Source organism: Apaloderma vittatum, unplaced genomic scaffold, assembly GCF_000703405.1.
Source record: "Apaloderma vittatum isolate BGI_N311 unplaced genomic scaffold, ASM70340v1 scaffold5941, whole genome shotgun sequence".
NCBI lineage: Eukaryota > Metazoa > Chordata > Aves > Trogoniformes > Trogonidae > Apaloderma > Apaloderma vittatum.
In genome coordinates this window covers 77,633-97,424 of record NW_009698422.1, presented here as the reverse complement: position 1 = coordinate 97,424, position 19,792 = coordinate 77,633, and the positions used below count along the sequence as shown (strand labels likewise).

The 19,792-nt window shown below is 41.4% G+C and overlaps 1 protein-coding gene across 1 annotated transcript in view; it reads left to right on the top strand.

Annotated features, from left to right (window-relative positions):
• The first annotated feature begins 18,118 nt into the window (after positions 1–18,118).
• The window catches only part of LOC104280371 (M-protein, striated muscle-like), a 72,525-nt gene continuing 70,851 nt past the window's right edge, over positions 18,119–19,792 (top strand). The window contains 2 exon segments of the mRNA XM_009878000.1: positions 18,119–18,460; positions 18,463–18,482. Coding sequence (XP_009876302.1) covers positions 18,176–18,460; positions 18,463–18,482 — 305 coding nt within the window. The 5' untranslated portion in view covers positions 18,119–18,175.

The following is a 19,792-nucleotide window of genomic DNA, read 5'->3' as shown; positions in this document are numbered from 1 at the left end:
GCATTCCTTCATCAGTTAAGCTCCTATTATAATCCTCATCCTGTAATTTATATATGGCTTGTACTCGAAATGCCCGTTTTATTTACCGTGCTAAATCTGTTCCATCCTCCCAAAGCCCAAGGCAGACGGACTCCGTCCGCAGCCGCAGCAAGATGCACACCGCTGGCTCAGGGCTCTGTCCTCCCGGCTGCACCCCTCTCACCCCACTGCCAGAGACCCGCCCCGGAGCCCCATGTTCCCTGTCTGGGGAGGCTGAAGCTCATTTACTCACCGTGATTTCTAATTGCGGCCGTGCCACGGCACGCCCGGGAGCACCGCGGCGGCAGCTCCCGGTACCCGCTGCCCCCAGCAAGGGGCGCTCCTCGTTCGGGCAGGAAGCGAGAGGCCGGCGAGGTCCGGTACCCCCGCGGAGACGAGAGAATGCTGTAAAATCGTTACAGCCATTTGGGGTTGAATTCTACCGTGGCCTGGAAAAGGAAGAGGGAAAGACTCTACAAGTGCTGCCAGCTTCTGAGCTCCTCAAGTGCTTGTAGCCCCTCTTTGCTCCGCTTCACTGCTGTTAATTGCTTCTTCCCAGTCACCAAAAACATCTCCGAGCTCCACTTGCTTCAGAAACTTTCCTGAGAGCTCGGTTTATCACAGTTGTTAAAGCTCTGTGAAACCTGACATCACAGTTTCACCTGTGGTGGAACTCTGCGCAATCTCTCTGATCTCAGTACAGGCTGGGAATCAGGGTGTTCATTCTACATTTTACATTCTACAGTCTACATTCTACATTCTACATAGCTTTTTTATTTTGAGGGGATGGAAAGCATTTTGGTTTATAGCATTGCAATCAAAGTTACAAATGCAATAACAAGAACAATGTCATAGTAATCGACAACACCTATAGTAAATATGTTTTCTGCTTGTGTAAGAAAATTACTCACCTGATTTTAAGCAGAGATACCTGTGTGAGCATAATGACCCAGACCTGATCATCTGAATGAGGTTTGCATATCTTCCTCTGAATCTGGATTGAATTTAGAACACTCCAGGAGGAAATTTTTAATAAATCTGGGTTGAATAAAGTATCCAGGTGCTTGGAAAATATATGAAAACAAGTATTATAGAGTAGGTCAAGAGCAGGAAAAAATGAGATCTGGGATGAGTTTCTTTCAAACCCGAAAGCCAATGGAGAACTTGTGTTTTATCAGTTCTTTTCAGCAAGAAGTGATGAAATGAGAACATGGACAGCAGTGAACAAATAAACAAATTACATTGGAAAAAAGAGCAAACAAACACAGCAAATTAAACCCAGCTTCACAGCACTGTAGGTACACCTTCCTTCCCTGGCTATGCTTCCTACCTCGAGTCTACCTGGATAGCCCACAGGAACATGTTAATTTTGATGTTAGGATTAAGAATATGTTCTCTGCCTTGTGTAGCATAGGAAAAGCAATGAAGACTGTGAAAAATTGATGAATTATGTAAATGCTTTAAAAATCTTTTTTTAAAAAAAAATTTTCCTCTTTGTAAGCCTATCCCACTGAACATTATCTGGATGCTCTACCCCCAGGACTCCACTGACTCCTTGTTGCCAGCTATGGAAGGAAATACAGTATTATTTTTTCTGTTGATGAGCTGGGAAAACATCTCAAAATCTTTGGTTTAGGGAGGTGGCTTTTGTGCTCTTTAAAAAGGAAATGTCACGTTAAAAACCCAAGTATTAAGTCTCTGGCCATTTTACGCATGAAAGCAGCCTTGAGACCAGAAAGCAGACGATAAGGTGAAATGGCACGTGTAACTTGACTCAACTTCTCCAACTGAAAGTGGGGATAAGGGAAAGCATAGTCATTTTGCAAATGCTCCTCCCAAAACTGTAATCTGACCTGTGGCTCTGGGGTGATAATTGAGAACAGGAGCTGATTGCAAATGGTGAGGGGAATAAAAAAACCCAAACAACTGTTTTGCAGTTCAAATTTTAAAGATATTCTTCTGGTGAGTGTCTCATATTGCAGACTAGCTGCTGACAGACCATGCTCTCCCAAAGACTGCACTCCAGAAGGGCTTCCTTGGGCTATCTGACAGATGTCATAAAATCCCTTTTTCCCTTCTCCTCTCCTTCGACTGATTTCAAGGAAGAGAAAAGGATAAGCTCCCACTTTTCTGACTGAGTTCTGAAGGCCTTGCCTGGCCCTTTTTCCAGCAGACTCTGCTTCCCAGCCCTTGCTGCTCTCTGGAGCAGCGGCTGAGGGGGGAACACGAGAATCTGGTTTCCTTGCTGCGGGTTGGGTTTCCCACTGCTCCCGCTCCCTCCCAGGGAGGTATCCCCCCTGCTTGGGTAGGTAGGGCACGCAGGAGACCAGACGCTGCTCACTTGAACCTTCCCGGCAGGCAAACCTGTTCTCTTCCTCATTAGCAAGCGGGCAGCAAAAAATAAAAATAAAAATGGAGTTGCTCCACCAGGAATTTCTGAAGCTCATCAGCACCTGTTATTAACTCTCTAGCAGACATTGCGCAGCTGCGCCTGATGGTGAATCCCTGCTGGCATTAGCAGAGGGAAGGGACGTACTCCCTCTGTATGTACTCTGCCAGCTGGTGTAACAGTCCCTAGAGAGCTGTAAGGAAAGAGTAACATTTTATGCAGATACAAGAGGATACACAGAAAATCAGTCCTGTGTCAAGAAGACGCTGATACCTTTAGCAGGGCTGTTCATGTACAGCTGGGGGATGAGGATCCAGCTGTCTGCCCAACCCAGGGCTGCCAGAGCAAAACACACTCTTCGCCTCTGAAACCCCAAACGCAGCACCTTTATGTTGGTGAAAAATGTAAAGTACTGTGGTACACTTAACAAGTTTTTTTTTCTGCAGGCAAAATGAGAGAAATCTGATATCAGCTGAAAAATGTTCACTGTGTGTTTTATTTTCATGACATTTTCAGACCTGCAGAAGTAATGGTAAAAATTAAAAAAAAAAGGTAAATATAAAAAATTTCAAAGTGTCTCCAAATGGCTTGATGAAAACTGTTTCTTCATCATATATAGATAAATGCAAGAAACTACTGGCAAAAATCCTGAAGAATAACATTCCCAAAAATATTGGCATTCCCCTCCAGTATGGATTAATTGCAAAGATTTTTCCCAAAATTCCATTGGAACCTGAAACTTGAAGAAGTTCAGCCTCTGTGAGTTAAGTAACTTAAAACTTTAATTTATAAAACCACAGAATGTGGAAATAGGCTTGAACTATTCAGTTTGATCTCTCCCTTGTAACTAACTTCAGGGGGTTTTGCCTTTGGCCAGAGCTAAAGCAATGTTTAAATGAATCTTTTTTTCTTCGCAAGAGCAGATACGGTAACTGTGGCTAAACTTCAACAAGGTGCCAGGAGGTGATAAATGGTCAGCAGATGGACTCAAATTTGGACCATTTAATAGAAAATAGGACACATCTAGTGGACAAATGCCTCCCCTCTGTTTTTGCATGTGACTATAAATAGTAAACAAAGATATGCCCCATATTTTCTGCTGCACATATTTAGTCCTTGGGTTGGTATTAGCTTTGTAACACAGTGAATCATATGAACTCCAGACTCCACACTCTTCTAACTTTATCTAGTAACTTGGAGTGTTGTGGGTCTGCATCACCATTCTAATTATTGCTACAAAGATTATGCTCTTATCTGTAGGAATGTTTCTAATAAATCCAAAGAGAGTGTGTATGTAGAGATAATAATCCTAGAGGCTATCTCCTTTCCACTGTTTCTCTCTTGATAGATATAAAGATTAAGAGTCATATCTATTGGTGTTAGCAGTGTAACGGGCCATGCAGAGTGGCATCTCTTGCAATTAAGAGATTGTGCTGGACTTAGGTCAGTAGGCATTTTAGGATCAGGTACTGCCTATGCTCACCCATAAAGAGTTGAGTTCTCTGTGCATCGTTCTCTGAATTACTCATCTAGCCTGTTTTAACGCACAAGGGATGAGTGCTGGAGGAACCATCATTAGAAGCAGTTCAGAAGCAGAAAGTACCTGGGCAGAGACTTTTCTGCCTGCTGGTAGCTCGCCACCAGCAACAGTGAGAACCAGTAGTAAAGGCATATGCTGACAAAGAGGTTTATAATACATTTATCAGAACAATTCAGAGATTCACAGAAAGGTAAAACCCAAGATACTGGTATCTCTCCAGCTTCTCGAACTGGAGGCAGTTAACAGTCATCACAAAAGAACTGTAGGTGAGGACATTGAAACCAAAGACAGTCTGTGACAAGAATGCAGAATTATGAATGCCAGATCCCGGACAGGTTTCAAATGGCTGCCAAGCTGCCCACATTTACTGGGTGAGCAGGAGAAACCCAGGCAAAGTAAGATCACCACCCTTCCAGTTGTTGCAGAGAATTAGGTTGCAACATCTTCCTTGGCCAGAGAAGGTAATACTGGCCCTAAGCAAGGCTAGTACCTGCTTTACTGAACAAACTCTCAGAGGGCCCATTTTCAGAATAAGATGTAGCTATGCAGCAGTGAAGTGATTGTGACTCAAAAGCTTTAAATAAAAAAATTTTGTAAATACACTTTGGAAATAGATCTCCATTCAATTGTCCTATGGGGAAAGGAGAGAAAAAGAAAAACTAAAAGTTACAAAGCCAATTATGTAGCAGGATTTTAATGTTTGCAAATTTGACTTAGATGACTGGAGTTTGAAATATATTTCCAGCACTATTTTTCCTGGTTAGTCTTCCAGGTATTTGGCTCTTACATCATATCTCCTTATTGCCTTCCACCTCCAAGGGCAGACCAAGAAGCCAGGAATCACAGAGTAAAAAAGGCAGGGAGAGGATAACCTTGCTGTGCCTGGGCCCTACCAGTGCCATTCCTAGAGTCTGTGTTCAGGTTGTGATAATGGTGAACGAATCTTTCATTTCCCATGAACTCTAAGTCCACCATTAATAAAAGCTTGCTGCTAAATTATCTGTGTACGCAGCTCATCCATTGAGTGTTGTTCACAAACTCCCTGGGTACTACATGTTGAATAGTAATGCCCTAACCTGTCAGAGTAGCTTAAAAGTCTGGTTTTATACTGCTGCACACAATTCAGACTCATTAGAGAGAAGTGTGATTGAAGATGACAAGTGAAGTAGAGCTAGATTTAGAAATTCTGCTGGTGGTGCATTGCTTTAAATAGTAATTCCCTTCAGTGTAAGGAAAATTTAGAAATCAGTTGTTTGTGGAGCCAAGCAAGATCCTGTGAAAAGCAAAATATTCAGGGGAAAGAGAGGAAAAACAGAAGAAAATAAAGGAAGAGCACAGAGTAACAGGACAAAAAGTTCCATGAAAAAGAAGACATGAACCAAAGTCTTCTGATTCTTATGCCGTGGGTAGCATGCAGTGGTGATGGTTACAGACTGAGAAAATTTCCAGTATTCCTACGGTTTGGTAAAGAGAGTAGTACTGAATCACCAAATTGGCCAGCAAAATGGAGATGTTTTGCCACAGTCATTGAGTGTGGTTTTTTAGACTTCAGAAAAGAGAGGAAAGTTAATGACATTCTCAAGGCTCTTTTTTTTTTTTTTAATCTGATGCTGAGAATGTTTTTGTCTCAGCCTACTAGTAACACCTGACAATTACTCATCTGTGAAAGCCTCCAGCAGGGTTTCTTCAGCTCATATTTACTTAGTACTTCAGAAAAGCCAGTGTCTGCAAGAGCAGGACCCACAGGCATGGAGAAAGTAAGTTTTTCCTTCTGCAGACCATTATATCACAGCTGGGTTTTCTTTCAGATTCCATATGAAATTATTTTCTTTGTCTGCTAGGCTGATCTCTGTTGTTTAGGAATAAAAGACTTTTTACAGTAAACCAATTATTTAAAATTACTTTCATTTATATTTGCAGTCTTCCTGCTTGTTTCCAGGTGTGGTGAGAACAGAATACTTGGTAGGCCAACATTCACAAATTCTTTATTTAAAATTTCATAAAATGGGTAAAAAAACCCCCAACAGTTCTTTTGAATGGAAAGAGGTCCAATTTAAAACATAGGGAATTCTAGTGTAGCTGAGATGGCTGTGACAGATACTAAATTTTGATATAAGAAAATAAGAACCAATGAAAAATCCAAGCTCAGAAATAAAAATTAAACGAAGCAATATTTAAAATACAAAACAATTGGGAGATGTGAGATACAATATCTTAAATCTACAATGGTGATTCTTTTGAAAGCACATAGAGTGGAATAGAATCAGCACGTGGAAGATTTTTTGACAAATAACTTCTTTCCAGCTCCGATAACTCTGCTGTGATTTATGCAAAACAACAGTAATCATCATCAGAGTTAGAAAAAAGGTAGAGAATTCTTCTCTTTAATGATTTGCATATTCTGAATAAAATTGTATTACATACGCCTGTCCAATTTACAAGCACATGTAAAATCTTCATACAGTTTTGACGCAGAGATTGAGCAGTGACAAAGTGTGGAAGAGAGTAAAAATGTTGCGCTTGCAGGGAGGAGCGGACGGGGCAGCTGACCCAAACCTGACCAGCAAAGTGTTCCATCCCATGTACGTCGTACTCAGTGTAAAACTGAGGGATCACAAGGGTTTTAACATAGCCTTGATGATCTTAAGTTCTTGCGCTGCAAAAATAATTAATGAATTGCCCCCACAACCAACATCTAGAGATCTCATAGAACGGCCTAGGCTGGAAGGGACCTTAGAGATCATCTAGTCCAACCTCCCTGTTTTGGGCAGGGACGCCACCTCTCGACTAGATCAGGCAACACATGGGGACTGAGCGGGAATCAAACCTGCGACCTCGGTGTTGGTCCTTGTTGTCAGCACCACTGCTCAAACCACTGAGCTAACCGGCCCCCTAAAGGAAAATTCTCCGATATATTTGAGAGAGCTTTAAACTAACTCATTCATTTGGGTTAGCTGTGCACCTGCAGTGGTGCCGAGATGAGAGCTAACTGAAAAATTCACCCCGCACTGATTAGCTCAGTAAATAGCAGGTGAAAAGGCTCTATGCTGAGCTTCATGTTCCCAGAGCTACAGCTTCGCTGACGCTGGATTTAGTTAGTTAAATCTAGCATGGATAAATCTACACCCTGTGATAGCTGTTATCAAGAAAAAAAGACATTCTGCTTTCTAAGCCAGCTGCCTGTGTAGTCAGGGGAGGATATTTTAATAGCTGAAACTTACGGCCTGCTTGACCCTCCCCTGCCCTGTAAGTTGCTTTTGTAGCTCCTCTTAGTTCCCCCACCTGCAGTCATGGACATCCCTCTCTCTGGCAGGGAACTTCTCGTCCCTGTTCCTCAGGAGCTGCCACAGTCAGTAGGGTTTGGGCACATCTGTTGCCCATATGGTGTATGTCTCCCAGTCAGCATCGCTGTAGCTTAGCCGGTGGAAATAGCAAAAAGAGGTGTAAATGACACATCCAGAGGTCCTTATTTTTTGCGGTTGGCATACATAATGTTTTGGAGGAGTGCCTCTGAAATTTAGTGTGGCTAAATGGCTTGGAGGAGATGAGTTTACTAGATTAGGATTTGCCTTTTGCTGCTGTTGTTATTTTAACCTTACAGTGAGTCATGAGGCTTGTTTCACGTATGAAGATACTGGATTGTGAATCCCAGTTGTTAGAAATGAGGCAGTGCTCCTCTGCTCCTTTCCAGTTGCTGTAGGTGAAGACTGCTGCCACCCTGCTGGCCTGCCCTGCTGAAGGAGATCTTGGAGGAAGAGGCACGAGTGTGCTAACAGGACATTGACAGCTTCTGGTAAAAAGCCAGCAACGAGCTATAGCGAGAAAAAAGACAGATGGGAACTAGTGACTTTTGACAGCTTATGAAGTAACCAAATCCAAATTGATTTTCAGAGAGTCTGTAAAGGTTGAGCTCTAATCTGTGTGAGCAGCCTTATACTGAATTCTGAAGTTTTATTATAAACAGCTTTTTTGAATCTTATTTTCTTTTTTAATAAAGGACTTCGTTAAGCCACCACAACTTCTAAAAGTCACATGAGTTATAAGATCATAGAATAACCTAATAAACTACAAATGTTATAGTGAAACATCGCTTTGGAAAGGAGATTGCAAGCCTGTCCACTGCGTGATTTCTTTCATCTTTTCCTGAACCATCTAGTACTGACCACTATCAATCAGGAAGCTGGACTGATCTTGCCTTGCAAATTCATATGTTCTCCAGTCTTTGAAGCATCTTATTTTAGCTGATGCTGGTCCCTTTGGTTGAGACTTCAAACTTGAACTTGCTCATAAAAGTAGGAAACTTGTCCTATAGCATGAATAGAGAAACAGAGTACCAGCCCATCACCTAAGAATCAGAATTGATCCATTTTCAAGTTAAATACACTCGTGCCCTCATGTAATGTGACTGCACTGCAGCCTGAAGCCACTAGCTGTAGCAGATGTTTTTAGTGACCGGAAAAAACTATTCAAATAATTTAATTAACTTTCTAAATATTTTTAAAAAGTCCTGATGGCACTGGCAGTTGTCTCAAAATCCTTTGCTCTTGCAACTTAAGCTGTTGCTGTTTGAGCTACTGCATTTAAAGCTAAGTAACACATGGCAAGTAATCACCAGAATTATCTCTGACTTGTGCCTTTACCCATCAGATCCTTCTAATCTCAATTCCTTCTTTTCTTCAGTGTATCTCCTTCTCTGCTTCAAATACTAAGCTCCGGTCTATTTTCTCCTTTTTGCTTTCACCATGTCTTTTTACCATTACATTTCCAACTTCTGTAAGAGTTTTTCATTCATAAACAATGTTTTAAATTTCTTCTGTCCTGCACAGAGTATCGAATAAACCAATGAATTTGTAGATTTGTAATGCAAATTTTTCTCGAAACTTTGTTCAGCTTAATTATTATATTGGAAATAATTTCCAAGTGTGCTAACTAAAACTTTTTTCTTAATTATTTTTTTCTGTTCAGATGTTGCCACTATCCTTTCCTTTAATGGAAACATTTGATGGATTCAAAAGAATTTCGTCAATCGATGCGAAGACTGAAGGCATCTGAGGAAGTTAATCAGTCAGGGTGATTCTGAGCCACCAGTGTTAGTGTATGTATGAAAAAGGTCAATGCAATTCTGAAATGTGTCAATTGGGCTTTTTTTCCAGCAGAGATGGAAATGTGTCACAGTATGAGAGTAACAGTTTCTAATGGAACTTCTTCTGGAGTACTGAGTATGGTTCAGGCCACCCATAGTGTAGAAAGATAACTTCAGGCCGGACCAGGTACAGGTGGGCTTTGTAAATTTATGAAGAACTGTTTTTCCATCATTGCCTGTCTTTTGCAAATTGGTCACTCCTGTGTGCACATTGGCAGTGGGGAGACCAGGACCAGAAGAGGTGGAGCCCTGCAGCAGTCCTGACCACAGACCTCTCAGAGGAGCCAGCAATTAAGCAGTGCACACTCAGGCCTGTGCTGTCCTGCTCACATCCCTTGGCTGCAGGATAAACTTTCCAGGTAATCGCAGAAAGGAGCCCACAGGCAGCTCCCACTTGGTCCCAGCCCTCAGATCACCTGTGTGACCTTAGAATCATAGAATCATAGAATAGTTTCAGCCGGAAGAGACCTTGAAGATCGAGTCCAGCCTTTGTCCCAGCCCTATCAACCTACTGAACTATGTCCCCCAACGCAACATCCACCTGTCTCTTAAACACTTCCAGGGATGGTGACTCAACCACCTCCCTGGGCAGCCTGTTCCAATGAGTGAAAACCCTCTCAGTAAAGAAATTCTTCCTAATGTCTAACCTGAACCTCCCCTGGTGCAATTTAAATCCATTTCCCCTGGTCCTACCACTCTCCACTAGGGAAGATAGGCCAACTCCGGCCTCTCTACAACTTCCCTTCAGGCAGTTGTAGAGAGCGATGAGGTCTCCCCTCGATCTCCTCTTCTCTAGGCTAAACAGCCCCAGATCCCTCAGCCTTTCCTCTTATGACTTGTGTTCTACCTTGCCTGTATTGAACAGTGCAGTGAGAAGGTCTTGTGTGAACACCCCTTCTGTTTGACGGAAATGATAGAGTCATTTCCATTTAAGAAAAACCTGCTCAAATGACTGAAATGGGGGATCCTCATCTCCTGACAGGGTGCGCAACATGTGCTGCATGTGGGTTGGTGTCCTGTTTGGTGCTACATGGCTTGGAGTTCCCAGCATATAAGGGGATTTATTATCTATACTATTTTCTTCTTATAATCTTAGCTCTAATACATAACATTTTGACAGAAACCTTACAGAATCCAAATCCCTTTCTTACTGGGATTGTAACTGACCAGTACTTCCCTTTGCAAAACTTTTACATGCTATTGAGGCCAAACTCCAAAGTTGCAGTGGGCTGCTCCTAGTCCCCTCTGTTACATGACTCCATGTGAAATACATAAACTGAGAGTGATGCAGGGAATAAACAGAAACAGAGATTGACTTTACCTGAAGATTGAGACTTTCTCATGTGTGAAGGTAGGGAAATACAGATCTCCCTTGTCTTCAGTGGGTTATGAAGACAGCTAGTTAGGGTTTAATGGAGAATAGCACATCTTCCCAAAGTGTTTGGTTTTTTTTCTGGAGAAGAATGTCTCTTTTGGGGAATCCATCCAGAAAATTTGACCCAAGTTTGAAAATAAATTCTGGAAGACAACATATGTACTAAAAAATTCTGTCCTCCAAAAATGTTTTGCAAGTTTTGTTTAGGACTCTAGTGAAAGAGGTGGGCTTGGATGCTGTGGACTTTGACAAGTACATACGGCTACAGGATACTGTGTCTCTCAAAACTTCAATGGACAAACAAGCTAGAAAGCTTTTTATACTGCTGTGTCAGGTTTTAAATTAATCTTCTAGCTTTCACATTCAGAAAAACAAACCAGTCTCTGGGACTATGTAATTCTAATTAGATAGAACTAACATTTCCAAAGACTCCGTCTCCCAGGACCCCTGTGATTCAATGTGGATACACAGTGCTGCAGGGATTCTGAGACTTACAGAGTTCCAAGTGGTTCCAAACATGTACTTTGATATTCAAATAGGAGCTGAGTGGTTTAAAATTAGCTGTGGATATTATCTCATTTTAAAGCCAGATAGAAATATGTGGATTTAAGTGCCAAAATAATTAAAGACCCCAGAAGATTTTGCTGTCACACTCTATTTTATTTAAAGAATAAACAGAGTCAGCACAGAATTTGGAAACTGTATTGGACTTGGTAGTGCCATTATACCTGGAAAAACACTAAAAACTGTTGTTTAGATTTTTATATCCCACTTGTGACCTATACAATTTGTATTGCAATGAGAGCAGAAAAACAAGATGTTTCATTGTTTTCATTTCTCTACAACTTTCTCTGAAATTTTCGAAAGCAATTGCATGTCATTAAGTCTTTTAAGATACCAGTGCAAATGACTCATGGGGAAGGAGCAGATCAGGAGTCTGTAGCAGAATCCAAGAGTCCATCCACTGAGGCTCCTACTTTCTCTAATTAAAAAGGTATGTTATAGTCCAGATTCTATAGCTCAGTGGCACTGTCATTGACACAGAATTGAGGTGAAGAAAAGGTTGCAATAGAGTTCCCATTTTTCATTGTGCCTGTTGCAGATTTGGCCAGTTTCCTGAGCCAAGGTGCAATTTCTATGCCTATACAACTTTTTTGCTGGCCATACTTTCTGTGCTCAGGAACAAAGTCCAAAAGTCCACACAGTTAACGTATCTGAGCAGCTTCTGGTCTTGGAGATCATAGAATCACAGAATCATATAATTGTTTGGGTTGGATGGGACCTTTAAAGGTGATTTAGTACCACCTCCCTGCAATGAGCAGGGACATCTTCAACTAGGTCATGTTGCTCAGAGCCTTGTCCAACCTGATCCTGAATCAAGGACAGAGCATTGTCACGGCCTAGGGCTGGGCCAGCCACTAAATACGGGTAGACACTCTCTAACCCCCTCTTCCCCCCCAAATGGAAAGGAAAAGGAAAAGAGGCAGAGAGACTTACAGTTTAGAAGAGAAAACTAAACCAGCTTTAACAACTAAGGAAATTTAAAAACCAGTGAACTATATACATATATACAAAACTGATATTAAACCTGACTCCTGTCCCCTCCCCTCCCCTGTCCCCTCCCTGTCGTAGACACTCTCTAACCCCCTCTTCCCCCCCAAATGGAAAGGAAAAGGAAAAGAGGCAGAGAGACTTACAGTTTAGAAGAGAAAACTAAACCAGCTTTAACAACTAAGGAAATTTAAAAACCAGTGAACTATATACATATATACAAAACTGATATTAAACCTGACTCCTGTCCCCTCCCCTCCCCTGTCCCCTCCCTGTCCCACCACTGATGCTGCAGAGCAGGTGGCACCGAGGAAGCCCCAGGCTCAGCGGCGGCAGGAGCTGGATACAGGAGTTAGATACAGGAATTTGGGATTTGAGATCAAAGGCAGAAGATCGGACAGAGTCCTCCCTGGACACTGGCCATTGAAGAATCATAGAATCATAGAATCATAGAATGGCCTAGGCTGGAAGGGACCTTAGAGATCATCTAGTCCAACCTCCCTGTTGTGGGCAGGGACGCCACCTCTTGACTAGACCAGGCAACACATGGGGACCGAGCAGGAAAGAGGCCTAAACCCTCGTGATCACTCAGTTTATACTGAATGCAATGTATATGGAATGGAATACTCTTGCTGGTCACCTGTCTTGTCTATTGCCCTCCAGAGGTGCAACCTTTTACTTCCTTGTGACCCCTCTTACTACCCGGCACCCCCAGCGTGGCACACGAGAGCCAGCAGTGGTCTTGGTCACTATAGGAATCAGTATCAGCAAGAGCCTTTCTGCATCCCAGTCCCAGGCAGTAACTGTAAACACCAGGTGTTACCACTGCTAGTAGCAGGCACTGTCTGCAGAAATGTGCTGCCAACTTCAGAAAGTGCAGCCTTTTCTGAGACTGAGCTGGAAAGCAAGAATCACTGAACAGAATTGGTTTCTGTAGCTCAAACCAGGACAAACATCTACCACCTCTCTGGGCAGCCTGTTACAGTGTTTCACCAGTGTCATTGCAAAAAAATTCTTCCTTATATCTAATTTAAATTTATACTCTTTTAGTTTAAAGCCATCATTCCTTGTCCTATGGCAACAGATCCTGCTAAAAAGTCTGCCCCCATCTTTCTTACAATTCCCCCTCAGGTACTAGGAGGATGCTACAAAGTCTTTCTGGAGCCTTCTCCAGGTTGAACAACCCCAACTCACAGAATCACAGAATCATAGAATTGTTGGAGTTGGAAGGGACCTCTAGAGATCATCTCGTCCAAACCCCCTTCTAAAGCAGGGTTGTCTAGAGTACATCACACAGGACTGCATCCTGGCAGGTTTTGAATGTCTCCAAAGATGGAGACTCTACAATCTCCCTGGGAAGCCTGTCCCAGTGCTCTGTCACCCTCACAATAAAGTTCTTCCTAATATTTAAATTAAACTTCCTGTGTTCCTGCATGTGCCCATTGCCCCTTGTCCTGTCCTTGGGCATTACTGAAAAAAGGCTGGCTCCATCCTCCCTGCACCTACCCTTTAGATATTTATAGATATTGATAAGGTCTCCTCTCAGCCTTCTCTTCTCCAGGCTAAATAATCCCAGCTTTCTCAACCTTTCCTCCAAGAGAAATGCTCCAGTCCCCTAGTCATCTTTGTTGTCCTCCACTGAACTCTCTCCAGGAGTTCCCTGTCTTTCTTGAACTGGGGAGCCCAGAAGTGGACACAGTATTCCAGATGCGGCCTCACCAGGGCAGAATGGAGGAGGAGAATGACCTCCCTTGACCTACTGGCCACACTCTTCTTGCTGCACCCCAGGATACCGTTAACCTTCTTGGCAGTGAGGGCATGTTGCTGGCTCCTAGTTCATTTACTAACTCTCTCTGCCTGTCATCATAGGAGAGGTGTTCCAGTCCTCTGATAATTTTTGTGTTTCTTTTCTGGACCCACTCCAACACATCCATGTCTTTCTTACACTGGGGGCTCCAAAGCTGGCTGCAGTACTCCAGATGGAGTCTCACGGGAGCAGAGCAGAGGGGGAGAATCACCTCCCTTGACCTGCTGGTCACACTTCTTATGATGCAGCCCAGGATACGGTTGGCTTTCTGGGCTGCATCAAATGTAACATTTTCTCAACAGAACAAAGAAAGTACATTTTTGTTGAATTGTAACACTTTGTATGGCTTTATGGAGTTCTGCTGCTAACCTGCTTCTCTAGGTTGTCTGTTAGTAAGATGGATTATCTGTGTTACATGCACCATGGCTTGGCATAAAAAAAAAACCACAGTAAGGAACCCATAAAACTCATATTCTTGTGCTGTAGCAAAGGTCAATGCAAGGATTGGTTCCTACTTTCTGGTTCATGACACAAAACATTTTTTAACTCTCCTAAATCTGATTTAACTAAGGAAAAAAAATCCTAGAAATACTTCTAATTGGAATGCTGATTTTACAGTGAATTTAATGAAAATACTTAAAAGAGAGGGCTCTCAGTCTGAAGCTGCTGTCATCATGTCTTTGCACAGGGATAGCACAGGGTATCAGTGTCTGTCTCTGTCTCTCTTCCTCTTCGATGCTATATTTATCAGCCTCCTGGCCATAAAAGGTTTGGACTGGGGCTCTGACATTCCACTGACTGCAGGCATTATTTTTGTTCTGGACCTTGAAGTCCAGTCCTTACCCCTCGTCCTGACTGCTTCTTTCTTTGCTGTCTTCATTGTTGCTGTGTTTTTCTGCTATTCATCCACTCGATAGCTGTTCCATTTGCTGCCATTCACTTGGGCCCTGGTAAGTGTTCCTTTATGACAGAAGATTTTATGTGCTCAAATATATTTAACCTGTAATGCTGAGTTGTCCGTGTCTCCCTTTATTTTTATTCTCAGCTCCCTTATTCTCAGTAGCTCCCTTTATTCTCAGCAGGTATTTGAGGGACTTATGAATGAGAACTGAAGAGATCTGAGAGTTCAGCTGTGAAACAAAGCAAAGTAGTGCAAGTGTTCACTTATTATCGACTCAGCTATCCTTGCATATTGTCACAGTACTCTGAATTGAAGTGTGGGTTACTGAGATACAAGAGGAATTTGTCATGTAACCTGCTTTGGGCTTAGAGAATGTGTAAATAATCTAAATATTTTCTAGCTGCATAGCATGTCTTGTGATTTGTAAAGCCATTGCCTGAGCTGAAGGAAATACTAGGATTTTTTTCCTGCTTATAAGTGTTTCTGGTTTTAAGTATTTCACTATTTTCAGGTATTTTTAGTTATGAAATCCTACACAAATCTTGAGAAGAAGTGTTACCCTCACACTGAAGGGGCTCTGACCAGTGGACACGAACTGAGTAGGTGCAGGTAGTGTAGATTTTATAAATCATAAGAGGTGGGAGTCAACCCAATAAGCAGGCAGGGCTGCAAATCAGAGCCAAATCCTTACAAGGTTCAAAGTTTCTTGTCTCCAGTAACGTCACACTACTATATCTGATCAGACTAGTGTAACTAACTGATCCTGACCTATGAGCAATTCTTGATGTTTCAGAGGAGATATAAAACGTAACTCAGTGGGACAAAATACCTGTAAAATGAGTTTCCTCTTATATGACAAGAGTAAAAGTCTGAACGAGGAGGGCTGACTTTGTACTCAGTTCCTGCCTTACTGCCTTAGTTCTTACTCATGTCATAGACTCCTCTTACTCCTGAGGACAGCGAGGTCCAGACCTTGTATATTTGGAAGAAAAAAGTTGCCTTTGTACATTTTAAATAGGCTGACTTTTAGTTTGCTGCTGGTTCTTTTGCTCTGATAAGATATAAATGAAATGCCTCATTTAACTTCTCCTCTGTGGGCAACACATGCAGTGCTTTATACTTTTGGATCACCTTTTCTACCTGGAAGCCTGGAAGGCAGTGGGAATCCCTGAGGGGCAGGACTCTGTGGCTGTTAGCGCTGTGGCTGTTGTATCCATGATGAAGCCAGACAATGCTGCAAATAGAGCTGGTGAAGGTGAAGGAAGACAACTGCAGTACTTCACAGAAGGAAAACAGGATATTCTTATGTTCTTTCCCTTTCAGTGTGCAAGACAATACTCATCTGTAACGCCTTAGCTTTGTTCAAGGGGATTGGCAATGGCTTGCGAACCCTAAACCTAGTTCTGCAGAGCTGAAAGAGGAAGCAATGAAGACAAATGGAGAAATCAGGGAAATTAAAAGGAACTACATACTACCTGAAGCTAACAAAAGGGAAATAAATAACAGCACAACCTACTGATAAGTGTTAGAAACAAGGATACTAGACAGAATAGTGGCGTTCTTTAGACTTACGTGAAAAAACAGCAAGCAAGAGAGAAAAGAGAATTAAAAAGAAACAACAGAGAACAAAGGGCTAACTTTTCCCATTCCTCCCACTTCCTCAGATAAAGCACATGCATAAACAATTCTACTTGAAGTCACAGTTTCACTGTGGTCAGGATATCTGCAATTTCTTTTACATAATTAAAACCTTCTAATTACTTTCTTATTCACTGACTTTTTGCAAACAAATGTTCTGCTGCCACACAAAGAGCAGTTCCCTTGAGAGATCCCTGAATACAAGAAAGGCAAAACATTGGGGGATTTTTTCATATTTTCCCTTAGTCAGGGTGAGTACTTGAGCTGTTGCCAAAAATAATAGTTTGGAATTTGTTAACTCGCTGTCAGAACCAAATACTGAAGAAAAAGCCAAGAACTGAAGTCTAGAAAGACCAGGGGAAAATATCTTCATTTTCATGGAATCATGATTATGCTCCTACTCTGTGTGTTTTATGTCAAAAACATCAGATTGTTACTCACCAACATAGTCAAAACTAGAAACAGAACAAGTCTCCTATTGTTGTGATTGGTATTAGAAAAGAACAAACACCTCTTACCATTGGGTTTGGGTCTTTAAATTTGTCTAAACTTTCCCCACTTTAGCTCATTTCTATTCATAACCATGTACGTTTCCAGGGACAATGTTTTAAGACTATCACCAGTGATAAGAGAAACAAAGTTTACTATAGGAATTAGTAGAGGCAAACTTGCATGTCAAAAAAGAAAAATACAGCTCTAACAACAGCAAAATAAAACAATAACAAAATAAAGACTGAATCGCAAGGGAAATCCTTTCTGCACTCAACCCTCCCCCCATTTTGAGAGGGGAACTACCTCTCACCTGATCAAATTTCCTACTACGAGCAAGACAATCTACTGATGACTGTGCGAAGTAAAACTTAGATGAGGCTGTCATCTGGAGGAAGTTTCTTGACAATCTCGAACATGACATTCTAGGTTAAAAAAAAAAAGTGTAATTTGGTTTGAAGAGCATGATATTATTTTAATCATTGCATACACGCTATATCCCTGATTAAACTGTAAAAGTATGGTAAGCTGTTTTAAATGATCTCTGATATCACATACAAAATAATCCATGTAATGCATGTTTACAGGAAAGGTGACAATCTTCTCAATCCTAATTTTTTTAATTTAGTGTTAAAATATTAAACAGAACATAAAATTGAATCTGAAAATTGGGTTACAAAAATGAATTAAATGTTCATATCTTTTCTTTCAGCTTATATAACCTTGCTGGAATTTTTCATGCCTTTTAAAATAATTGATTACTTAATTATCTCTTTCGTCATTTAATAAAAATATTTACACTATCTCTGAAGAAACTGAGCACATAAAATTTCATCAGTTCACAATGATGAGTGGAGAAGTAGAGCACGTAAAATTCAATAGTTTGCAGTAACAAGGAGATCAATTACAAATAATGCAAGGTTTTCTGGTTATGATGAATGACATATGATCATTCTGAAACTTAAATATGAACCCATCATGCAGTCCAAAACACATCATAAAAAGATAACCCTAAATCAATTGTGTTTAATTTCTGAAGTTTTAAGTTCTATGTTAGTTTGTATTAAGTTGTGTATTATTTGTATGCTAACTCAGAAGTTTCTTTTACGATAGTCCTTATGCTTGATCTGTTCTTTTTTAGACACTGTCCTGTTTTTTTACATTCAGAACCGTGCAGTAAAAAAAATATATTAGAAGACACTCATGATGTCTTTACCTTTCTACCAAAGACACCATGAGCACTACGACCGTGCGTACCGCCATAAAGCACTTCAGTCCACTGTAAGCCAGTACCAAAAGGAAACAAAGAGCAAATCTGCTCTCTATGCTCAAGGATCCACAGCTTACGCTAGGGGCTCCGCAGCCTACCGCCACGCATCTGCCGCAGACTTCAGCCTTGACTCTTCAGCAGCCTATAGCCGCGGCTCTTCGGCCTATGACCTTGAGTCGGCAGCCTACAGCTATGGATCTACAGCCTACGACCACTCTGCTGCACAGAGTAAAAGATCTGCTGCCTACAGTCTTGAGTCTGAATCCCTCAGCAAGAGCTCAGCTGCCTACAGGCATGGATCGGAGTCCATCAACAAGCTGGCTGCATCCTATAGGCTGGGATCTGAAGCCTACGGCCTCGGGTAAGTAAATCTGAATTTGAAACTATATTCCAAAACAAAAATGTCCAACTGCCTCTCATTGAAATCAATGAGAAATCAATGAGAATTCAAGGAGGAATCAAGGAGATCAACTCTCCTCCTCTTCCACAGAAACTATCTCTGTAACTTGGTGTTATTTTCCAGGCTTGATGTTTTCCTATGGCTTTGGCAAGGGGGAGGGCTGTGATTAGCTTAGTTTGTTGAACTAATTAATGTGCGATGGTTGGATTGGCATAGAAGCAGCACTGGCAATGCTGATGTGGCTACATGATGACGTGTTCACACTCCAAACTGGATAGTCATGAGTAACTTCTCCTTCCAAATTGTTCATCTATATTAGTGAATCTGAACTGAATATGCAGTGTTGAAATAGCTTTTGGTTTCAGGCTGGCTCTTATCTAGCCAGATTGGAGCAGTAAAAGAAATTAGGGCTGTTCACGCAAGTTTGAGCTGACATGTCCACACATCATGAAATAATTCTTCTTTGGTCTAATGGTTTCACTTTTATTCTGAATCATTCAAGAAATGGAAATTTTCACACTGTGTATTGGTTGAGGCATACTATTTCCAAAGTAGGAATACGGTGAAGTTTTCATCTCACACTAAAAGAGCAGCTATTCTTAGAGAACATGTCTTTTGTTCAATTAAGATAATAAATATTGCTCAAGCAATTACATTAGCAGAATGTTTTAGATATCATAGCCTTACATTATTTGTATGTATCTCAGAGATTTACAGAAATTAGGGGAGTATTACAGTAAGATTAGAGCATCTGCCAGCAATAGAGGAAATTATCAACAAATTATAGCCCAAAACATCTGTTCCTTGTTATATTAATATAAAATTTTGAGTACTATTAGCTGAATTGATCAAGACTTGTCCCTCAGAAAATTTAAATTTCAAAAACTGAATATCTTCCAAGGATTGTAGATAAAGATGGAATTTAGGTCAAAACCACTGAGGGGAAGGCTCCCTGTACCACAGTAAACAATACTTTTTGAATAACAACCTTCACAAAGTTCAGGGTCAAATCTCTATTTGCCAGGGTCTGTTCAGGAATTTGAACCTCAGGCTGTTATGGCCTGGGTGAATGACTTGATTACTTCTTGACTACTTCTTGACTACTTGACTGTCTTGGGCTGGGTAATACCCAGTTTTGCTGATGAAACAATTTCACTTGTGCAAATAATTAACCACTTAGTGGAGCAACAAGAATCTTATTTATAATCTGCTGATGAAGGCAGGCAAACTGGAGATGCTGGGACTTCTGGTTATGTTTCAGGAGAGAGTTA